This window comes from Oncorhynchus tshawytscha, linkage group LG26 (genome assembly GCF_018296145.1).
Source record: "Oncorhynchus tshawytscha isolate Ot180627B linkage group LG26, Otsh_v2.0, whole genome shotgun sequence".
Taxonomy (NCBI): domain Eukaryota; kingdom Metazoa; phylum Chordata; class Actinopteri; order Salmoniformes; family Salmonidae; genus Oncorhynchus; species Oncorhynchus tshawytscha.
In genome coordinates this window covers 7,459,059-7,483,648 of record NC_056454.1, presented here as the reverse complement: position 1 = coordinate 7,483,648, position 24,590 = coordinate 7,459,059, and the positions used below count along the sequence as shown (strand labels likewise).

The 24,590-nt window shown below is 43.2% G+C and overlaps 1 protein-coding gene across 4 annotated transcripts in view; it reads left to right on the top strand.

The window, feature by feature from the left end:
• The window catches only part of slc39a10 (solute carrier family 39 member 10), a 62,061-nt gene that overhangs the window by 17,940 nt on the left and 19,531 nt on the right, over window positions 1-24,590 (top strand). For all 4 annotated transcript variants that reach the window (XM_024388725.2, XM_024388726.2, XM_024388727.2 and 1 more), the window contains 4 exons: window positions 7,522-8,742; window positions 8,895-9,072; window positions 18,791-18,966; window positions 24,333-24,512. In XM_024388725.2, coding sequence (XP_024244493.1) covers window positions 7,522-8,742; window positions 8,895-9,072; window positions 18,791-18,966; window positions 24,333-24,512 — 1,755 coding nt within the window. The remainder of the gene's footprint in view (window positions 1-7,521; window positions 8,743-8,894; window positions 9,073-18,790; window positions 18,967-24,332; window positions 24,513-24,590) is intronic.

The following is a 24,590-nucleotide window of genomic DNA, read 5'->3' as shown; positions in this document are numbered from 1 at the left end:
AGTTAGTCATTGATTAGCTCTGGTATTGGCAGGATTATCGACTGCTTGGGTAGAAGACTAGGGATCTGTACCAGGTTATCAGAATTGACTGAGATACGCATGGTGATCTGACATCAACATTACCACAAACATATGTTGGCCTAAACGGTAGTATTGATATAAAGTAGCCTGCCGTAATGACGCATGGGTACCAGACAGTCTTTCTTGCTGTAGAATGTTTACAAATAATTGTATGATGCAGTACTCTACCCTAGGAGGGACAGATCATAGCAAAAATAACATGGCCTGTTTAATATCTGTTACTGATATATAAAAATGAGAAGAAAAAAATCTTTATGCACCAGTCCATCAATTTAAGTACAACAATAAAAAAATAAAAATCGGTCAGTTCAAGCTACAGATACCAGTTTCAATTGCAGTCTCTGCGTCTCAATTCACCGCATCTGCTTATGTCGCCCTTCTGCATCTGCTGTCAAAAGTGGTAGAACTACAGGGCTGTTTGTCGGACCAGGAAACACCCCGAAAATTGGTCTTCTCACAAACGTCTGTAGCAGTTTTGCCTACAAACTAATTTAACCACTCTATAGAAAGGGGAGACTCTTATGAACAGGATGTTCTCTGTTTTGCTCTTACAGCTAAACCTACTCTTGTCTCTGCTCAATCTTTAAATATACTCTGACTACAGATCTATAGAGCATGGATTGATGAGTCTGTCTCTAGCCTTCTTCATGTCAGTCTCTGTCCTTACAAGTGCAATCTGGGATCTGGCAATATGTTAGATGCCTCATGAGATTAGCAAAACTAATTCTACCATAACTCAAAATATAAGGTTGTATTACTCCAGGGTTTACAAATGACAAGAATTTAAACAAAATATGTTTTAAACTACCTTATGGATGCAAGGACTGACAGATCATGGCATCTAAAAGCACTGTCTAATGAATTTTAACTTTACCCCAGGCCCATCCCTTAGCTGTATACCAAAACAAGTGGCGAGCTGCCATTAAACATATCCCAGACTGTATCTTTAAAGGCATACAACCCTCAAATCAAACTCTCTGCTTTCAATCATATTGGGATTGTCCTAAAGTCAGGATGTGTCCATGTCCCCCAAAAAAAAAAGTTCCTTAGTGGTCTTAATTCTCAGTGGGAGTGTAAAGAACCTTCCTGTAATGTGACCAGAAATGGGATGCGCACTTTGAATCTGTAGATAAGTAGCCTAGCAATAACCAATGTATTCGATACAGGTAACTTGCTGCTGATCTTGTCATGCAGGGCTCCCTTGAATCTAAAAAAAAAATGTTAGCTGACACAAGCTAGTTGAGTGCCTTTCAGTTACTGACATAACGAGAGAAACCGCTTATGAACAACCAAATTGAAAAATTTCCCCTTGTGCATTCTAACTCTTCTCACTCTTTAACAGTGTTTTTTTGGGGGGGAAATAGATCCGATGGCCTGTAAAAGGCTGCCAATTGCCCATCCCTGGTCTAGAGGATCCTGTATGCCAATCATGGCTGTGTCTACAAATCTGTTTGATCGTGTCTGACTGAGCATTTCGATAACAAAAGGCTCAGGGAAATAAATGATCAAAAACATATTTGGAGTTATTTTCATGAAATAAACCCACACTGATTTTATTAGACAGAGTGATTTAAAACACAATTATAAAGACTGCATGTGGGCTTAAAATAAAGGTTGAAGTTGCACTACACAAATCGCTCTGCCATTTCCTGGTTGCTAAAATTCTAATATTTCTGTTCATGTGACAAAATAAGTATAGTGTAGAGAATCATTGTACCATCTAAACCACTGAAATATATTTTCCAGTAACAAAAGTATTGTATTTTCAGCTGTTTGAAGCTGGTGTACAAAAGAAAGACTCAACTTCAATGGGAAGCTTAGAAATGGCACACAATCGAACAATTCTACAGCCTCTTAGACTTGCTTTCAGTGTGTTACAGATCTTCTTACTTTTCTATGATAATTTGCTCTGGTCTCCCAAAGTTACACATTGCCACTTTTAAATAAAAAAAATTATATGGAGTCATTGATGCAGAGCAGTGTGCATATAGTTTGCTTAGATCACCTTTCAAACAATTACACCGTTGACTGATTTTAATTTTAATATCGTGGTGCTTTGTTGCACAATTGTTGGATTCTTTCCATTCCCTCTAGGACTCAAGACTGCTAAAGATTGTCTAGCTACTTTTTCGTTGAACTTCTCACTTCAACGATCATGGCCATTAATATGGAGTTGGTCCCCCCCCTTTGCTGCTATAAGACTGCTCTTCTGGGAAGGCTTTCCACTAGATGTTGGAACATTGCTGCGGGGACTTGCTTCCATTCAGCCACGAGCATTAGTGAGGTCGGCCACTGATGTTGGGCGATTAGGCCTGGCTCGAGGTTGGCGTTCCAATTCATCCCAAAGCTGTTAGATGGAGTTGAGGTCAGGGCTTTGTGCAGGCCAGTCAAGTTCTTCCACACTGATCTCAACAAACTATTTCTGTATGGACCTTGCTTTGTGCATGGGAGCATTGTTATGCTGGAACAGGAAAGGGCCTTCCCCACACTTGCCACAAAGTTGGAAGCACAGAATCGTCTAGAATGACATTGCATGCTGTAGCGTTAAGATGTCCCTTCACAGGAACTAAGGGGCCTAGCCCAAACCATGAAATACAGCCCCAGACCATTATTCTTCCTCCACCAAATTTTACATTGGCACTATTTATTTGGGCCGGTAGCATATTGTCCTGGCATCTGACAACCCAGATTCATCTGACGGACTGTCCGATGGTGAAGCGTGATTCATCACTGCAGAGAACATGTTTCCACTGCTCCAGAATCGAATGGCGGCACTCGGTGGTCCCGTTCTGTGAGCTTGTCGTCTACCACTTCGCGGCTAAGCCGTTGTTGATCCTAGGTGTTGTCACTTCACAATAACGGCCCTTACAGTTGACTGGGGCAGCTCTAGAAGGACCTATTGGAAAGGTGGAATCTTATGAAGGTGCCAGGTTGAAATGCAATGCGCTCTTCAGTAAGGGCATTCTATTTCCAATGTTTGTCTATGGAAATTGCATGGCTGTGTGCTTGATTTTTATACAGCTGTCGGCAATGGGTTTGGCTGAAATGGCCAAATCCACTAATTTGAAGTGGTGTCCACATACTTTTGTGTATATAATACCAGTCAAAGGTTTGGACACACCTATTCATTCCAGGGTTTTTCTTTATTTTTACTATTTTCTTCATTGTAGAATAATAATGAAGACATCAAAACTATGAAATAACATGTGGAATGATGCAGTAACCAAAAAAGTCAAGATATATTTTATGTTTGAGATTCTTCAAAGTAGCCACCCTTTGCCTTGACAGCTTTGTACACTCTTGGAATTCTCAACCAGCTTCATGAGGTAGTTTTGTCAGATGCCAGGACAATGCTACCGGCCCAAACCTGGAATGCATTTCAATTAACAGGTGTGCCTTAATTTGTGGAATTTCTTTCCTTCTTAATGCATTGGTGGAATTTCTTTCCTTAATGCATTGGCGCCAATCAGTTGTTTTTTGACAAGATAGTGGTGGTATACAGAAGATAACCCTATTTGGTAAAATACCAAGTGTGTATTGTGGCAAGAACGACTCAAATAAGCAAAGAGAAACAACAGTCCATTACTTCAGTCAGTCATTCCGGAAAATTTCAAAAGCTTTGAATGTTTTTTTCCTCCAAGTGCATTGGCAAAAACCATCGAGCCCTATGATGAAACTGGCTCTCATGAGGACCGCCATTGGAAAGGCAGACCCAGAGTTACCTCTGCTGCAGAGGATAAGTTCATTAGTTACCAGCCTCAAATTGCAGCCCAAATAAATACTTTGGAGTTGACGTAACAGACATCTCAACATCAACTGTTCAGTGGAGACTGCATGAATCAAGCCTTCATGGTCGAATTTCTCCAAAGAAACCACTACTAAAGGACGCCAAGAAACACGACCAATGGACATTAGAACAGTGGAAATCTGTCCTTTGGTCTGATGAGTCCTAATTTGAGGTTTTTGGTTCTGTCTGCGGTGTCTTTGAGACACAGTAGGTGGACGGATGATCTCCGCATGTGTTTCCCACCATGAAACATGTAGGAGGAAGTGTGATGGTCTGGGGGTGCTTTGCTGGTGACACTGATTTATTTTAAAATTCAGGGCACACTTAACTAGCATGGCTACCACAGAATTCTGCATCGATACGCCAATTTGTTTTTCAACAGGACATTGACCCAACACACCTCCAGGCTGTGTAAGGGCTATTTAACCAAAGAGAGTGATGCGGTGCTGTATCAGATGACCTGGCCTCCACCATCACCCGACCTCAACCCAATTGAGATGGTTTGGGATGAGTTCTACCGCAGAGTGAAGGAAAAGCAGCCAACAAGTGCTCAGCATATGTCAAATCAAATTTTATTTGTCACATACACATGGTTAGCAGATGTTAGTGCGAGTGTAGCGAAATGCTTGTGCTTCTAGTTCCGACAATGCAGTAATAACCAACAAGTAATCTAGCTAACAATTCCAAAACTACTACCTTATAGACACAAGTGTAAGGGGATAAAGAATATGTACATAAAGATATATGAATGAGTGATGGTACAGAGCGGCATAGGCAAGATACAGTAGATGGTATTGAGTGCAGTATATACATATGAGATGAGTATGTAAACAAAGTGGCATAGTTAGTGGCTAGTGATACATGTATTACATAAGGATGCAGTAGATGATATAGAGTACAGTATATACGTATACATATGAGATGAATAATGTAGGGTATGTAAACATATTAGGTAGCATTGTTTAAAGTGGCTAGTGATATATTTTACATCAATTCCCATTATTAAAGTGGCTGGAGTTGAGTCAGTGTGTTGGCAGCAGCCACTCAATGTTAGTGGTGGCTGTTTAACAGTCTGATGGCCTTGAGATAGAAGCTGTCTTTCGGTCCCAGCTTTGATGCACCTGTACTGACCTCGCCTTCTGGATGATAGCGGGGTGAACAGGCAGTGGCTCGGGTGGTTGCTGTCCTTGATGATCTTTATGGCCTTCCTGTGACATCGGGTGGTGTAGGTGTCCTGGAGGGCAGGTAGTTTGCCCCCGGTGATGCGTTGTGCAGACCTCACTACCCTCTGGAGAGCCTTGCGGTTGTGGGCGGAGCGGTTGCCGTACCAGGCGGTGATACAGCCCGACGGGATGCTCTCGATTGTGCATCTGTAGAAGTTTGTGTGCTTTTGGTGACAAGCCAAATTTCTGCAGCCTCCTGAGGTTGAAGAGGCGCTGCTGCGCCTTCTTCACGATGCTGTCTCTGTGGGTGGACCAATTCAGTTTGTCTGTGATGTGTACGCCGAGGAACTTAACTTACTACCCTCTCCACTACAGTTCCATCGATGTGGATAGGGGGGTGTTCCCTCTGCTGTTTCCTGAAGTCCACAATCATCTCCTTAGTTTTGTTGACGTTGAGTGGGAGGTTATTTTCCTGACACCACACTCCGAGGGCCCTCACCTCCTCCCTGTAGGCCGTCTCGTCGTTGTTGGTAATCAAGCCTACCACTGTTGTGTCGTCCGCAAACTTGATGATTGAGTTGGAGGCGTGCGTGGCCACGCAGTCGTGGGTGAACAGGGCGTACAGGAGAGGGCTGAGGATCACCCTTGCGGGGCCCCAGTGTTGAGGATCAGCGGGGTGGAGATGTTGTTGCCTACCCTCACCACCTGGGGGCGGCCCGTCAGGAAGTCCAGTACCCAGTTGCACAGGGCGGGGTCGAGACCCAGAGTCTCGAGCTTGATGACGAGCTTGGAGGGCGCTATGGTGTTAAATGCCGAGCTGTAGTCGATGAACAGCATTCTCACATAGGTATTCCTCTTGTCCAGATGGGTTAGGGCAGTGTGCAGTGTGGTTGAGATTGCATCGTCTGTGGACCTATTTGGGCGGTAAGCAAATTGGAGTGGGTCTAGGGTGTCAGGTAGGGTGGAGGTGATATGGTCCTTGACTAGTCTCTCAAAGCACCTTCATGATGACGGAAGTGAGTGCTACGGGGCGGTAGTCGTTTAGCTCAGTTACCTTAGCTTTCTTGGGAACAGGAACAATGGTGGCCCTCTTGAAGCATGTGGGAACAGACTGGGATAGGGATTGATTGAATATGTCTGTAAACACACCAGCCATCTGGTCTGCGCATGCTCTGAGGGCGTGGCTGGGGATGCCGTCTGGGCCTGCAGCCTTGCGAGGGTTGACACGTTTAAATGTTTTCCTCACGTCGGCTGCAGTGAAGGAGAGTCCGCATGTTTTAGTTGCGGGCAGTGTCTGTGGCACTGTATTGTCCTCAAAGCGGGCAAAAAAGTTATTTAGTCTGCCTGGGAGCAAGACATCCTGGTCCGTGACAGTGCTGGTTCTCTTTTTGTAATCCGTGATTGACTGTAGACCCTTCCACATACCTCTTGTGTCTGAGCTGTTGAATTGAGATTCTACTTTGTCTCTATACTGACGCTTATTTTGTTTGATTGCCTTGCGGAGGGAATAGTTACTGTTTGTATTCGGTCATGTTTCCAGTCACCTTGCCCTGATTAAAAGCAATGGTTCGCGCTTTCAGTTTCACGCGAATGCTGCCATCAATCCACGGTTTCTGGTTTGGGAATGTTTTAATCGTTGCTATGGGAACGACATCTTCAACGCACGTTCTAATGAACGTGGGAACTCCTTCAAGACTGTTGGAAAAGCATTCAAGGTGAAGCTGGATGAGAAAATCCCAAGAGTGTGTAAAGCCGTCAAGGCAAAGGGTGGCCACTTTGAAGAATCTAAAATGTTTCTTTTTTTTTGTTCTGCATGATTTCATAGTTTGTTCACTTTTTCTACAGTGTAGAAAATAGTAAAAATAAAGAACCCCTTGAATGGGTAGGTCCAAACTTTTGACTGGTAAAAAGTATAAATATATGAATTCTGTAAAAAAGAAAAAATAAGTGATTTGGTAGTGTTGTGTACTTTCAATCTGTGTCTTCAATACGGTTGCTGGTCTACGGGTTTCAATGCTCTCTGTAGTTTGGCTTCTTCAGTTTGTCTGGGGTCTGTCCCAAGCACTGCCTGTGTGTCTAGCATCAAAGCAAGGGTACCCTTGCTAACAATCCCCATTGCCTTACCCTCTTTCTAACTCTGGTCTTTGCAGTTAGTTATTCCCATTCAACTCCCTAGCATCCCCCTTACCCCCAGGCCTCTCTGGAGATCTTATGAAGATCATTTGACTGGAATGCTATGTCTGCCTCTGGCGGAAAAACATGAGGGGGAACATTTTTTAATTTCTCACACTTTCTCCGGCTAGCTCTTTGGGGAGCTTATTGTGCTCAGGCTGCAATTAGATGAAAGCCCATTTGTCCAGTCTTTAAAAAAAAATCAGATTGGTTATTATTAGATCAGTTGGGTAGCTACTTCATCAATTTCTAGGCTTATAACAAAGTTTCTTACAGGTGTGTGTGTGTGTGTGTGTGTGTTCTCTTTACCCATTTTAGGGGTGTCATAGCGGGGAGACGATGCGGGTCCACACTCACACCAAGTTCTGCTTCCTATGTGTGCTCACCTTCCTGTTCCACCAGTGCAGCCACTGCCACGGCGACAGCCAGCACCATCACCACGGCCATCACCAAGGTGACCATAGCGGCGCTGGTGACCATGATGGTCATGAACACGCCCACAGCGACCTGCAGATCTCCCAGGCTCCTTACGTGGGCGGAGGAGGGTCTGGTGGGGAAATGGATGCGCAGAACAAGGGTCCTGGCGGGGTGCTAGAGCTGGAGCAGCGCTTCTACATCCACCAACTGTTCCGGCGTTACGGCCAGCGCGGCCAGCTGGACTTCCGTGGCTTCCAGAGCCTGCTGCTCAGCCTGGGTCTGGGGGAGGTGAAGGTGGTGGGCTTGGAGCATGAGGAGCTGGGCCACGATCACGTTGCCCACCTGGACCTGCTGGAGGTCCAGGAGGGGCTCCACTCACACTCGCCCACCCACGAAGAGCCAGGGCATGGCCATGGGCATAGACACCAGCATACACGGGGGAGGCCCCACGCACACTACCACCCACACACAGATCCAGGGCCAACTCACTCCCCCTGCAACCAACTGGCGACCGGTGCCAGTCCAACTGTAGATGATGGTCCATTGGAGGATCACGACCACAAACATGACCACGGCCCAGTAAAAGACAGTGACCACACTCATGATCATAAACCAAATCATGACCACGAACAAGACAAAGAGCACAAACGCAAAGAGAGCCAACAGCTCAACCATGAAGACCACAGCAACAAGACTCCGCCTCATCATGATCATGAACACTATCATGATCATGACCTCAAATCCCACACAAACCCCCATCACTCACAAAACAACACAGACAGTCCTCAAGCACATCAAGAGCAGCCATCCACAGCCCCGGCACAGGCCCGCCAGGAGCAGCAACCAGGGGCCGAGGCTTCAGAGGTCCCCATTGCCAAGCCCTCTGCCCCACTTACCCTACCTCCAGAATCCAAGCCCAAGAGGCCAAGGAAACCCAAAGGCCAGTGGGCACAAAACCAAGACCACCATAACCACAGTCAGGAACATGACCACGTGCATGGTCACAGTCTTAGTTCTGCGCCTAGGGGGAAGAGGGCGGCAGGTGAGCCCCACTTGAGCCCCATGTTACCGGTGCCAGCCCTGCCCAGGCATCAAGAGGACGTGGTTCATCAGCATGAGGAGGTGGGGGTTATTTATGTTATGTATGATGAATACACAATGTTTTATATATGAAATGGATTTGCATAAACTGAGTAGTAAAGGATGTGTAATGACATGGGTGAAAAGGTTCAAACAGTACCATGTCCACCATCTCTTCCTTCCTCAATCGCCAGTGTCTGAATCTGACCCAGCTCCTCAACTACTATGGCCTGAGTCCAGACTCCCGCATCTCGCCCAGCCAGTTCACCTACCTGTGCCCGGCCCTGCTCTACCAGATTGACAGCCGCGTCTGCATCCGCCACTATCACCAGGTGGACTTGGGGCAGACCGCCCTGGAGCCAGCCAACTCCGGTAAGACTCTGTGATTTCACTCGGTGACAGTAATGCATTTATGTATCTTACCTCATCCACTAACAAGGTGCCCATTGTGACTTGTGTCAATAATGTGACAATTGCGGTACTCATGTCCAAAAGCCTAGATAATATTATTGGATTGTTCTATGGATGTAAGGCTTTGAATCTGTTTTGAATGATGCAACTCACACATGGGTGGCAGTATTAGGGCCTATTTACAGTCACACCCTTCTGTACACACTTAGCTTCTGTTGCACGCAAAATGAGCACTGCAAACAAACTACAGTATTTTTTTCAGCAAATACAACCCTGCTTTAGGTAGCACATAGTGAGCTTGAAGGCTCTTCTGTGTCGAGTGAGAACACGTACGCAGAAACATGTCAATAGCTTTGTGACAGTCTCATGATTTGACGTGTGCCTTAAACTTTGGCATAAAAGTTATTTGCCATCAGCATTTCCGAAGGCTCTGCAGAACTTTGCCAAAACATAAGGGCTGCACAAAGGTTGATTACTTATGTTTTTGTCCTTTTATTGGTGTGGTGAATTGATACTACGTGGGGCTGGATAGGCCTAAGTGTTTTTCTGTTTTGACATGCGTATGATGCAATGGCACTCTCAGTACTGCAATTTAGCTTTTAGCTGCCAAGTACTACTACTAAAGTGTTCTTACCCATGACAATACATCTAAATGGAAAAGGCCTTGGACAACAACATTTAGCAAAACTGCCAATCAGGGAATACTTCCTGTCGAACCTCATTTGAAACTGTGAAGAATTATCTTCCAACTGGCTTAATCATATCACATGGTCTCCATTGGTCATTTCACAGTAGCTCCATCATTTGATATGTTTGAATATTAAAAGAAAAACATTTTGAAGAGTAAGCATAGCCAAAATATTATTAAAATCAGCAAGGCCAATTCAGTTGTATGTCTCAATGCTCTTTAAACGGCAGGGTTCCAAACTGTTTCATGAGGGATTGGAAAAGGCTGTCAAACCACCACACTGAAGTGCAAAGGGTGTCACATTTTTGTTGTTGCTCATATTACATGGTTTATACATTCCGAAAATACTTCATCTTTTGTGACAACTTAGCATGTCACAACCTAAGCATGTAACTGTGTTGACAGTCATTGTTCTAAAAGTAATTTTGCATGCTGAAAAACTCCAGGCAATATCAGTAGCATACTGTAATCAAACTGCACACTGTGCCCAGCTTTTGAGCGATGACCAGCGAGCGGTAGATGGCCTGTTCTTGCACATCTGCGAGGCACCTTCATCATTCAAATGCAAAAATGGTTTGTGATATTAGGCTTTATTAGTTGAGTGACAACCTACAGTATGTAATTTGCTAGGTTATTGTCTATGCACGGTTGAAAATGTGTGTTTTACTGGAATGAAAGTACGCTCTCATCTGGCTACACAGTGCCTTCAAAGTATTCATACCCTTGACTTATTCCACAGCCTGAATTACCCATCAGCCATCTACACACAAACCCAATAATGACAAAAATGATCATGACACATTTTTAGTACGTTTACTGAAAATGTAATACAGAAATATACTGCTCAAAAAAATAAAGGACCACTAAAATAACACATCCTATATCTGAATGAATGAAATATTCTTATTAAATACTTTTTTCTTTACATAGTTGAATGTGCTGACAACAAAATCACACATTATCAATGGAAATCAAATTTATCAACCCATGGAGGTCTGGATTTGGAGTCACACTCAAAATTAAAGTGGAAAACCACACTACAGGCTGATGTAATGTCCTTTAAAACAAGTCAAAATAAGGCTCACTATTGTGTGTGACCTCTACGTGCCTATATGACCTCCCTACAACGCCTGGGCATGCTCCTGATGAGGTGGCGGATGGTCTCCTGAGGGATCTCCTCCCAGACCTGGACTAAAGCATCCACCAACTCCTGGGTAGTCTGTGGTGCAACGTGGCGTTGGTGGATGGAGCGAGACATGATGTCCCAGATGTGCTCAATTGGATTCAGGTCTGGGGAACGGGCGGGCCAGTCCATAGCACCAATGCCTTCCTCTTGCAGGAACTGCTGACACATTCCAGCCACATGAGGTCTAGCATTGTCTTTCATTAGGAGGAACCCAGGGCCAACCGCAGCAGCATATCGTCTCACAAGGGGTCTGAGGATCTCATCTCGGTACCTAATGGCAGTCAGGATACCTCTGGCGAGCACGTGGAGGGCTGTGCGGCCACCCCACACATGACTGACCCACTGCCAAACCGGTCATGCTGGAGGATGTTGCAGGCAGCAGAACGTTCTCCACGGCGTCTCCAGACTGTCACGTGCTCAGTGTGAACCTGCTTTCATCTGTGAAGAGCACAGGGTGCCAGTGGTGAATTTGCCAATCTTGGTGTTCTCTGGCAAATGCCAAACGTCCTGCACGGTGTTGTGCTGTAAGCACAACCCCCACCTGTGGACGTCGGGCCCTCATACCACCCTCATGGAGTCTGTTTCTGACCGTTTGAGCAGACACATGCACATTTGTGGCCTGCTGGAGGTCATTTTACAGGTCTCTGGTAGTGCTTCTCCTTGCACAAAGGTCGGAGGTAGCGGTCTTGCTGCTGGGTTGTTGCCCTCCTACGGCCTCCTCCACGTCTCCTGATGTACTGGCCTGTCTCCTGGTAGCACCTCCATGCTCTGGACACTACGCTGACAGACACAGCAAACCCTCTTGCCACAGCTCTCATTGATGTGCCATCCTGGATGAGCTGCACTACCTGAGCCACTTGTGTGGATTGTAGACTCCGTCTCATGCTACCACTAGAGTGAAAGCACCGCCAGCATTTAAGTGACCAAAATGTCAGCCAGGAAGCATAGGAACTGAGAAGTGGTCTGTGGTTATCACCTGCAGAACTGCTCCTTTATTGGGGGTGTCTTGCTAATTGCCTATCATTTCCACCTGTTGTCTATTCCATTTGCACAACAGCATGTGAAATGTATTATCAATCAGTGTTGCTTCCTAAGTGGACAGTTTGATTTCACAGAAGTGTGATTGACTTGGAGTTACATTGTGGTGTTTAAGTGTTTCCTTTATTTTTTTGAGTAGTGTATATCATTGCATAAGTGTTCACACTCCTGAGTCAATACTTTGTAGAAGCACCTTTGGCAGCGAATAGAGCTTTGAATCTTTCATGGTAGTTCTTTAAGAACTTTCCACACCTGGATTGTGCAACATTTGCCCATTTTTATTATAAAGCTCTGTCAAATTGATCATTGCTAGACAACCATTTTCAGGTCTTGCCATAGATTATCAAGTAGATTTAAGTCAAAACTAACTATGCCACTCAGGAACATTCACTGTCTTTTTGGTAAGCAACTCCAGTGTAGATTTGGCCTTGCTTTAGGTTATTGTCCTTCTGAAAGGTGAATTCACCCCCCAAGCATACTGAACCAGGTTTTCCTCTAGGATTTTTGCCTGTCCTTAGATTTATTTTATCCTGAAACTTTTTTTTCCCAGTTTTACTTTTAGTGTCTTGTTGCGAACAGGATGCATGTTTTGTATTTTGTAAAGATCAAATCTTTCCTCGATGACAAAGTTAGCAGAATGTTGGTCAAACTCCATCTCATTCCATCCTCTCCCACTGCCGGCCGCTGGGCTTCCTCATCACCATATTTGGGAGTGAGTGGAAACGCCAACCGGATGCTTCACGTTTATACATCCGGTGAAATATCTGGATTATAGGGGGTTTTGCCTGATGTGACAAATAAGATATTACTCAACAGTACCAACTGCCTCTGTGGCAAGAGGATACATTTCAAAACAATAGACATGTTGCAAGAGTATGAAGTATGAAGAAAAAAACACCTTCTCCAGGAAACATCAGGGACAGACTGATCTTCTGCAAAAGGTACAGGGATTGGACTGCTGAGGACTGGGGTAAAGTAATTTTCTCTGAATCCCCTTTCCGATTGTTTGGGGCATCCGGAAAAAATCTTGTCCGGAGAAGACAAGGTGAGCGCTACCATCAGTCCTGTGTCATGCCAACAGTAAAGCATCCTGAGACCATTCATGTGTGGGGTTGCTTCTCGGCCAAGGGAGTGGGCTCACTCACAATTTTGCCTAAGAACACAGCCATGAATAAAGAATGGTACCAACACATCCTCAGAGAGCAACTTCTCCCAACCATCTAGGAACAGTTTGGTGACCAACAATACCTTTTCCAGCACGATGGAGCACCTTGCCATAAGGCAAAAGTTCATAACTAAGTGGCTCGGGGAACAGAACATCGGTATTTTGGGTCCTTGGCCAGGAAACTCCTCAGACCTTAATCCCATTGAGAACTTGTGGTCAATCCTCAAGAGGTGGGTAGACAAACAAAAACCCACAAATTCTGACAACCTCTAAGCATTGATTATGCAAGAATGGGCTGCCATCAGTCAGGATGTGGCCCAGAAGTGAATTGACAGCATGCCAGGGCGGATTGCAGAGGTCTTGAAAAAGAAGGGTCAACACTGGAAATATTGACTTTTTGCATCAACTTCATGTAATTGTCAAAAAAAGCCTTTGACACTTATGAAATGCTTGTAATTATACTTCAGTATTCCATAGTAACATCAAAAATATCTAAAGACACTGAAGCGGCAAACTTTGTGGAAATTAATGTGTCATTCTCAAACTTTTGGCCACGACTATATACCGAATATGTCCACATCCCCATCAGACTATTTTATTGGTAAACTACACAGTAATGTAAAAGTTTGATAAAAAAAATATATATAAAAAATATGTGGTCCAATACGTAATATAGTACACGTCGTCATTTCCTTTTAATCCAGAGAGGTTAGAAAAGGTAGGAGGGATACTAAGTGTAGATTTAAAAGAGAACATGAATCAGCGTACAATGATACTTTTGTTTTTAAGCCCTGGATTTCTAATCCCTTAATATTGTTGCATCTGTTTTTAACAACTAACATTTTGATGGCAATAATAAATAGATTTGCCCATAGTGGAAAACCCTGTCTTACTACTATTGACTTTATTTTATTTTTTTACTTTCTGAGATTCAGTTTGCCAAAAAGGCACCTACAAGTGGGCTGTCATGTGGCTTCCAGCCACTCTACCATAAAGGCCTGATTGGTGGAGTGCTGCAGAGATGGTTGTCCTTCTGGAAGATTCTCACATATCTGCAGAGGAACTCTAGAGCTCTGTCAAGGTGACCATCGGGTTCTTGGTCACCTCCCTGACCAAGGTCCTTCTCCCCTGGTTGCTCAGTTTTGCTGGGCAGCCAACTCTAGGAAGAGTGTGGTTCCAAAAGTTTTCCATTTAAGAATGATGGAGACCACTGTGTTCTAGGGGACCTTCAATGCTGCAGTAATTTGGTTAAAAGGGATTAAGCCAGAGAGAGGACACTATAACCTTGACTCTCATAAACAAGATGTTTTCACACAAATCCCAATGTAACATCCCTAGCCACTTAACCTCTTTGTGTTAGGGGGCAATAGCTTTGGATAGAAAACACTAACGTTTCCAAAACTGTAAAGATATTGTTTGAGTATAACAGAACTGATGGTGCAGGCGAAAGCCTGAGAAATCCAATCCGGAAGTGCCCCAGGTTTTGAAAGCGCTGCGTTCCAAAGAGTCCCTATTCAGCTGTGAATGTACCATCAACGAGCTTACGCTTTCTACTATTCCCCAAGGTGTCTACAACATTGTGACGTAGTTTTACGCATTTCTGTTGAAGAATAGCCATAGGCGGCCACATTGCGTAAGTGGTCACATGGTGGCTCCGGGGGAGATTCTCGCGTAAAATACAGAGGTAGCCATTATTCCAATCGGTCCTAGTGAAAAACGAATTGTCCCGACAGATATATTATCGAATAGATATTAGAAAAACACCTTGAGGATGGATTCTAAACAACGTTTGCCATGTTTCTGTCGCTATTATGGAGCTAATTTGGAATATTTTTCGGCGTTGTGGTGACTGCATTTTCCGGGCGATTTCTCAGCCAAACGTGAAGAACAAACGGAGCTATTTCGCCTTCAAAAATAATATTTTGGGAAAAATGAACTTTGGCTGTCTACCTGGGAGTCTCGTGAGTGAAAACATCCGAAGTTCATCAAAGGTAAACGATTTAATTTGATTGCTTTTCTGATTTCCGTGACAAGGTTGCCTGCTGCTAGCAAGGCATAATGCTAGGCTATGATAAACTTACACAAATGCTTGTCTAGCGTTGGTTGTAAAGCATATTTTGAAAATCTGAGATGACCGGGTGTTCCAATATAGTTCACTTGTGATTTTTCATGAATAGGAAGATTTTCTAGGAAGATTTATGTCCGTTGCATTATGCTAATTAGTGTCAGATGATGACAACGGTCCCGTTCACGGGATGGGGTGTCACTACAGGTTAAACAGAGCCATGTAATCATTAATTTGGTCCCCTATGAATCCACACTATTTACCGGTTTCCCTACTTCTGGAGTTTATTCAGTAGACATAACATTTAACTCTTTGACAGTTTTAAGGGCCCAAATGCAACTGTATTTATCTATATCAAGTAATTTATTGGCAACAATTGCACTGCATTTATTTAAATGTTCCTCATCAATCTACACACAATATTGATTGTATTGACGAAGCAAAATACTGATTGTAATGACGAAGCAAAAACAGGTTTTTATATACTTTCGCACATTTAAAAAATAGAAATACTGTATTTACATAAGTGAATACTCAAAATTGAGCTCAGGTGCATCCTGTTTCCAGTGATCATCCTTGATGTTTCTACAACTTGATTGGAGTCCACGTGGTAAATTCAATGATTGGTTGGACATGATTTGGAAAGGTGCACACCTTTCCTATATAAGGTCCCACAGTTGACAGTGCATGTCAAAGCAAAAACCAAGCCATGGTCGAAGGAATTGTCCGTTGAGCTCAGACAGGATTGTGTCGATATGGGGAAGGGTACCAAAACATTTATTCAGCATTGATGGTCCCCAAGAACAGTGGCCTCCATCATTCTTAAATGGTGGAAGTTTGGAACCACCAAGAATCTTCCTAGAGCTGGCCGCCCTGCCAAACTGAGCAATTGGGGGAGAAGGACCTTGATCAGGGATGTGACCAAGAACCCGATGGTCACTCTGACAGAGCTCCAGAGTTTCTCTGTGGCAATTGAAGAACCTTGCAGAAGGACAACCACGACACCAATCAGGCCTTTTTATGGTGGTGGCCAGACCGAAGCCACTCTTCAGTAAAAGGCACATGACAGCCCGCTTAGTTTACCAAAAGGCACCTAAAGGAAACAGAAACAAGATTCTCTGGTCTGATGAAACCAAGTTTGAAGTCTTTGGCCAGAATGCCAGGCAATCACGTCTGGAGGTAACCTGGCACCATCCCTATGGTGACGCATGGTGGTTGCAGCATCATGCTGTAGGGATGTTTTTTCAGCGGCAGTGACCGGGAGACTAGTCAGGATCGAGGCAAAGATGAACAGAGCAAAGTTCAGAGAGCTCCTGATCCAGAGCGCTCATGTGTTATTAGCAGAGGTTTGGATCCCTCTTGTTATTGGTCTATCAACCAACTTACCACATGGTGATTTCACCTTGGAAAGCTGAAATTCTCACCATTCAAACCTGCTGATTAGGTCATGTGTAGATTGTATTTTCAACCAGCAACTATGAGGAAATAAGACTTTTATGGTGTTCGTTTTCGTCAGCTGTACAATATGATTTTAAAACAGTTTTAAAGCTTAATTTTGACTGCACTGGGCCGTTAAGTTGAATTTCCCCAATAGGAAGGCTCATGTAATTTTTTTGGCAATCAAAAATCTTCTCCCTGTTAGATCATGAACATGATAATATCTGTCTAAAAACTAATAGCCTTGATTCCTCAATACCTCACCCCACTCTCAAAGCTCGTTGGAGGAGGAGTTGACACCTAATACAATTTTATGACTCAGTCCCTGTTGCGGTCTTCAAATGCTTTTTTGTTTTTGTTATCCTAAAGCTGAGCTTAACAGGCATGCTCCCCAAACTAACATCTAATAGCTGTGCAATTAGAACTTTTGTTGTGCCATGTCTCTGTCATTAGCACCCCCCTTGAGGAAATGCCTGCCTCCTGTTTCCAAAAGGACTTGCAGCATTTGGAGATTTGTAATGATTTTTAATCCTCCATTTGGGCAAAGCAACCGCTTAATTCACTCCCTCTACAGCTATTCAGGGATCACTTTTTTTCAGTAACCATTTGAGACTAGGCAGATGAAAAGATGCATGACCAGGTGTTTTATTCATTCGGTTTTTTTTTGTATAAATTTGGACTATCGTTGTTTGATCTATTTGATCTTAGCGTTAAGACCGCCCATTCCTCCTTCCTAGGTTTTTTTTGTTGTTAATGTATAATATTTGTTGCCGCTACTTTGGAATACACCTCTGAAACGACTAGGGATGAACGTGTTTTTTAATTTTTTTTTTAACCTTTATTTAACCAGGCAAGTCAGTTAAGAACAAATTCTTATTTTCAATGACGGCCTAGGAACAGTGGGTTAACTGCCTGTTCAGGGGCAGAACGACAGATTTGTACCTTGTCAGCTCAGGGATTTGAACGGGGATTTGAACTTGCAACCTTCCGATTACTAGTCCAACGCTCTAACCACTAGGCTACCCTGCCGCCCCTGAACAGGCAGTCCATGAACAACACTTGGTTTAACCTATCCAGTCGAGAGACCAGTGACCACCCCGAGAGAAGGAAAGAAGTATTCAGTATTCAAACCTTTCCAAAGGCTGCACTTATTTGATCCCGTGAGCGTTTGTGATCCCTGTGAAGTGTAAGGAGTCACGTCGCATGCAGGCCCACTAAAAGTAACTTGATTACCCTGCCCTATAACAATAACTAGAAAACAACGGTATGCTTTTGGGGCTTCAAGGAAAGGGTTTCTCCCACAGAATTTTGTGGTTATGTAGGGTTACATGTATAATAACCTGAACAAACCAACTAAGGCACCGTTATTAGTCAGGCCACCTCCAAAACAGGCTACGCAATCTTCACAACATATTCATCAAACACCAATTCATTTTGACTTGGCAAGAAAGGACTGTCGCAGTCCACCCTTGACATCAATTGTCTGGATGATGAGCCTGCATTTTCAGTCTTCGACACCTGCCAGATCTGAATGCTGGTGGCAGAAGCTAGTATCAGTCTAGCGAATGCGGCACACGTTTTTGTGACATTGAATTTCACACTACATTAAACATCTAAATTGTTCTTTAGTTTCTCAGTTTTCTAGAGCCCTGGCCCCAACTATGACTGTCAAACGGATCCTGTCATGACCATATACTTTTATAACCTTTTTGATACATTATGTTTCTGTTTTAATTATGGGCCTCTGTTTTGAATAAATGTTCGAGGAGCAAGGACAAAATGAACTCCTAATGACATCTACCAACGTGGCTCTGTGTGTAGCTATCGCTTTCAACAGCGATGGAAGTGGTTGTTACAAAATCTCACTCAAGAAAGTAAGCCTATGAATGCCGTCAGCTTGTGGACGGTAGACATTTTTCTCTGCAGGGCGACAGGTTTCTGACTATGGTGTCACTCCCCCTTCACAATATTTTTGGCAGTCGATGCATAATGTTCCTTCCTTTACGAGTTGTGGTATGACTCTTTCGGTCTTTCTCTTTCTTCACTCTCTCTCACCATCTTTGTCTCTCACCCCCACCCCCTTTCTCTGTTTGTGTGTAGTGTGGGTCTGGATGTGGGGCTTTGTCTCCATCACCATTATCAGCCTGCTGTCCCTACTGGGTGTAATACTGGTGCCCATCCTCAACCAGGGCTGCTTCAAGTTCCTGCTCACATTCCTGGTTGCCCTGGCTGTGGGCACGCTCAGCGGAGACGCCCTGCTCCACCTGCTGCCACATGTGAGTACTTCTGGCTCCACTGACCCTGTGACACCTCTGTTTCTCAGCCACCATTGCACCCAATCTACACACATCCACCAACAAGTTCAGAGACTTGTTTGGGTTGGTGCATTTTTTGCTTTGTCATTAAGGGGTACTGTGGATGGATTGATGGGGGGGGGGAAACATTTTAATCCATTTTAGAATAAGGCTAATGTAACAAAATGTGGAAAAGGGCACTGTTAGTACCTTACTGTAATAGATTCCATTTAAATGGGCATTTGTGGTGTGACTTTCTGGGAGTGGTCTGAGTGGGGAGGGGAATCTGAAAACTAGCTGTTACTAGCAGAGGTTTGGATCTCTCTTGTTATTGGTCTATCTACCTATTTACCGCATGGTGATTTCACCTTGGAAAGCTGAACCCCCATGCAAACCTGCTGATTAGGTCCTGTGTAGATTGTATTTTCAACCAGCAACTTTGAGGAAATAACACTGATTAACTTTTTTTTATACTTCTACAGTGTTTGTTTCATCAGCTGTACAATATGTTATAATACACAGGAAACGCTTAATTTTGACTGCACTCTGCCTTTAAGTTGAATTTCCCCAATAGGAAGACTTTTTACAGGATGTCAGATTGACGATTCACCTGCTGCCCCACGTGAATTAAAGCTATACTTGGAAGAGGGGAGCGGGGCACCCCCACAACAAGAATGGAAATATCTATGCGGGCCCCCCAAAAATAAAGATATTAACATCCGGCACCCCTAAGAGATATGGGGCACCCCCAAGAGTCAATGTCAGGGCCTAAAAATGTTTAATGCCTACCAGACACTGGCATGTAGATTAATACATCTACCAGCCACTCAGATTTTTTTTACCAACCAAAATATTTGTTTTGCATTACACTAAAAAACTGAAAACAAAATGGATGAGCATGCTTAGTAACGTTTCTAAAACAAGATATGTATTACTAGTAAGAAGTAATGTGGTATCTTTTCTCAGTTTAATGTAATATTTTGTGACCCGAGTCTTTACCAAATATCACAGATTCTGCTGCCCCTTTAAGGTTACTGTGGAATTTCGGCTCTTTTTGCTGACTGATCTTTGACTCGACTTGTTATGACTGAACATCTTTTGACTAATTTAGTTCATTTGAGTCAGTCATGCCCAGAGCATTCAGGACCCTCTACTGGGCATCGATGAACTGAACTCTCGAAGTCGTGAACCAGAGTCTTAAGAATCAAATGTCGTTCACCATGGGTGGCTCATTGGAGCTGTCATTTGTGGCAAACTTGTAAACACGTACTTTACACAATGTACATGTGTGTATTGCTGGGCATGCAAACATAAGATTATTTATTGATGCGTTTATTACAAGGTCTAGACTAGTTGTGGCCGCAACTGGACTAGATTTTGAGCAACTCTTGGCGAAATGCATTCCTTCACTGCCGTGAGGGTGATGAGCACAATGTTTGCGAGCTGCAGCGCTCCAAATGTTTCATTCTCGAGTTTGAATTTGTTGAGTATGTTTTGGTTCTACAAAGCTGTTTCCAGCATTTACATTCAATAATCAATTAATGGCGTTCATGCAATCAATTGTCAGTTCCTCCACACATATGCCAGACAGTTGGTGGTCGGAGCACGTCTCTGGAGTCGCTGAGCCGGAGGAACGTGTATTAATCCTGCTTTAGGACTCATTACGGCCGGCACAAGCAGATCAAACGAACGACTTAAATTAACAAGTCACTCATGAAAAACAAATCATGACTCTTCAGTCAGTAAAAATAGTAGTTCAAAAATAATTAATTGTTTGCGAACTGCACATCACTAGTGTGCCTGTGAGAATATGACTAGTAGAGGCTGGCAACATCTCTTTGCCTGCAGTGGAAGCAAACTCAAACATTTTAAACACAACTTGTGGACAAAACAATGTAAATATCCAAGAAACACAAGTCTCACTTTACTAGTTAGACCAACTGTGTGCAGCCCCCCAGACAGGCAGTGTTGCTGCGCGAGGTGGGGCACAATGTGCGGATTAGATTGTGCATTAACATGTATGAAACAGAATGGCATAAATACATAGAAAAATAAATGCTGCAGTATCAGTTTTCTATTAATCACAACTCGCATGTGCCCATACTTGACTTGTGACTATTTTTATAAAATTGCCGCACTGTAGAACCCTGAGGAACTACCCGCCAAAACCTACCTGCATTTGGTGTGTGGCGGGTGTTTAATTTTAGGCCTTGATCCATATGCAATTCGAACACTGAGTAGGCCAACTTCTCTGCCCTGTACCACCCACACATCCACCTTGCATGCCATCTGTTCCCGTGTAGCCATGGCACCCAATCCACACACACCCACTTACCACATTCTGGCCCAACGTTAGAGCGTTCAGATAGAAGTGGATTGCGTAGAGCAGACATTATTTAGTTTTCTTGCAGAATAAGAAATACAGTGTTGACTCTTCATGACGTTTTCAGCTGCAAAGTTCTAAACATTGGACCCCACTGTGTAAACCCCTGCCATCGCCAGACCAACTCATTCACTATAAGATCCTGTTCCCTTACCACTGGTGCCCTCAGTGGAATGCCAATATAGTGCCACACATACAGTGCCAACTCTCCTCACAGCCCGCAGCCTGACAGCTCCTTGTGAAGTATCACACCCATGACTCATTCAGATTTTTTATTTTTATCTGTGGAATATCAGACTGCTCTAGTTGAATTAGCCTTTTGCATTATCCCAGACAATCGTGAACTGTAAAATGAACTGTAAAAAAGGTACTAGCTAAGCATTTTCTAAAGTTTCTATCTGTTATTTTAAAGAACACTGGTGCTAAACAGTACGTTTGTTGCTAAATGGCACTATGCTTATCCTTGTAATTCCAATCATAACTATTTTATTAACATTCTTTTGGCCAAATATTATATTCACAAATGTAAATTGAGTTTTCATTTCACTGTTACAACCTCAAAGTATTAGAAGTCATGTCTGTTAATGTCTCATTGCCTTGTCACATCTAAAAATGTCCCGAATTGGTGTTTTATTTTTTCATTGTATACACAAATGTCTTTCTTGATGTGTAATATTGATATTATTTTTGCAATAAACAAGTTTTTCAGCACTATGCTAAAATAGTTATATTCATTGAATTTCTAAAGAAAGTACACCGTATCTTAGTCTGGGTACCAACCTTTTTAGCCAACATTCCACGTTCAGCATGCAGCTGGATGTCCGGTGGGGTTGCGAATTGGTTTTTGGAAATTACATTCATATTTTCCATGACAACGTGCAGCTTCAAAATTAGAATTATACAAAGTCAAAAACAACAAATTAGCTGTTAGCTAGGCAAGTTGTTGCATTTTAAAATCAAAGCTACAATGTTTTGTTGTTTGAATTGCAGTATATCTTTAGTTTGAGAATTTAATCAAATCAAGCTTTATTTATACAGCCAGCACATTTCAGACATGGAATGCAAACACAATGTGCTTCACATGATTTAAAAATATATATATATATATATATATATGAAAATAAGAGCTGAAAAATATTTACTACACAACAAACGTGATAACACTAAAGGAGCAAATGACTAAAAATATGCGTTTTAAGATCTCTTTTAAACAGGTCTACAGGTTCGGCCCCTCTCTGGTTCTCTGGCAGGCTATTCCAGAGATTGGGGGCATAATAACTAAAGGCTGCTTCTCCATGCCTCTTGTTCCTAGGATATGGGATAGTTAACAGGCTGCCAGAGGACCTGAAGGACCTACTGGGTACATGGATGAAATGTATTGGGGTGCACAATCATGGATTGATTTTAAAACAATAGAAGAATCTTAATGTATTATATTTTATGAGAAATTCCGCAGAGACCAATGTAACGTGTGCTCCATCTGGTCTTGGTCATTACCCATGCCCCAGCATTCTATGTTTTGCAGTTGACTAATGGCTTTTTTTGGGTAGACCAGACAGGAGAGCATTACAGTACTCAACCCTGCTTGTCCTAAATGCATGGATGAGTCTCTGAATCAGCCTCAGAGAGAAACGGCCACACCTTGCCAATGTTCCTCATGTGGTAAAAAAGCTATTTTAGTCACATTCCTAATGTGTGATTCAAAATTTAGGTCCGAATCTAAAATAACATGTAGGTTTTTCAACCTGGTGTTCTTTATTACCTGCGACTTAAAATGTGAGGCCAGATTCTGTCTCTGTGCTTTGGCTCCAACAGTAAGTACCTTTTTGTCTTGATTTAGCTGGAGAAGTTGTGAGCCATCCAAGTGTTTATCACTAATACAGTCTAATCATTTATCTGTGGAGTTGAAATCCTCTGACACCCTAATGTAAAGTGTACCGTCTGCGTAGCAGTGAAAATCGTGTGTGAGAGTAAAAACTGACCGGTACAACAACAAAAAAATCTCAGTTGCTGTATGTTCGAAGGGTGACAAACTTTATACTGGTTCTAGGTTCTAAACCAATTTACTTCTCCAGTATGTCCAGAAGGACATCATGGTCAAAAAATGTAGACATGAGCTAGCAACTTTTCAGACTGATTTTGTCTGGACAACAACAAAAAAACACCACAGAACAATGAGCCATATGTTTCACCGAATGTATAAATCTGAAGCATCTGGTTGGCATTTCCACTCACCACTGAATATAGTGGCAGACAGTCGGAGAAGATGGAGCGAGACGCATTTTTTTTTACAGTTTTGGAGCGTAGGCTATATCACCTGTTTAAGTTCATTCGCATATTTTTCATGCCTCTGACATACGGTAATGATGATTAAAAAGTGGTAATAGCCTACAGTTTTCTTGACCTTTTGTTTTAATTAATGTGATAGGCTCATGTTCTACCGCTACGCCGTACCACACTTTCTTTTGCCGTGACACTGTAGCGGACCGCCTTATTTTAACCCATGGTTATTGCACATGTGTACTTCAGAGTAGGCATGTGCCAATAGGTTTGTGCTTGGCTCTGCCCACCTCGATTGTTCTGCCCACTGATTCATTTTCTTCCATTGGAAACGACATGATGTGGTCTCTTGGGTTAGTTATAAAAGTCTTTGCTTACGTGATCTGTGAAGAAAATAAATGTTTATGTAGTTCCAATATTTGCATAACTTTTGTGATTTGGAGTACAGCTATGAGGGTTATCGAATCAGGATCAAATCCTCATCTCTGTCATTAATGATAATGTTCATATTTGAAGATTGAAGAAAGGCCAGTCTCTTTGACAAATGACAGGAGAGGCGAGGAGTGGAATGTTATTTAAAAAGACTGGTACTCCGGCTACACTATACCACAATTTCCTATTACATACCAGTGGAAACAAGACTGTAAAATAGAGCAGCCAATATTTTTTTGTTTTCATCTCGCAGGCTCAAGGGGAGCACGACCACAGCCACAGTGAGTCAGGAAACAAGAGCAACACTAAAGAGGTGGACATGCTCACTGCCTTTGACGGGGTCTGGAAGGGCCTGACAGCGCTGGCTGGAATCTACTTCCTCTTCATCATTGAGCACTGCCTCGGCATGTTCAAACACTACAAAGACGCAGGGGTAAGGAGAAGCCATGCACCCATACCTGATTGAATGCTATGGAAATAACTTCATAACTAGGTATTTACCAGAGGTGGG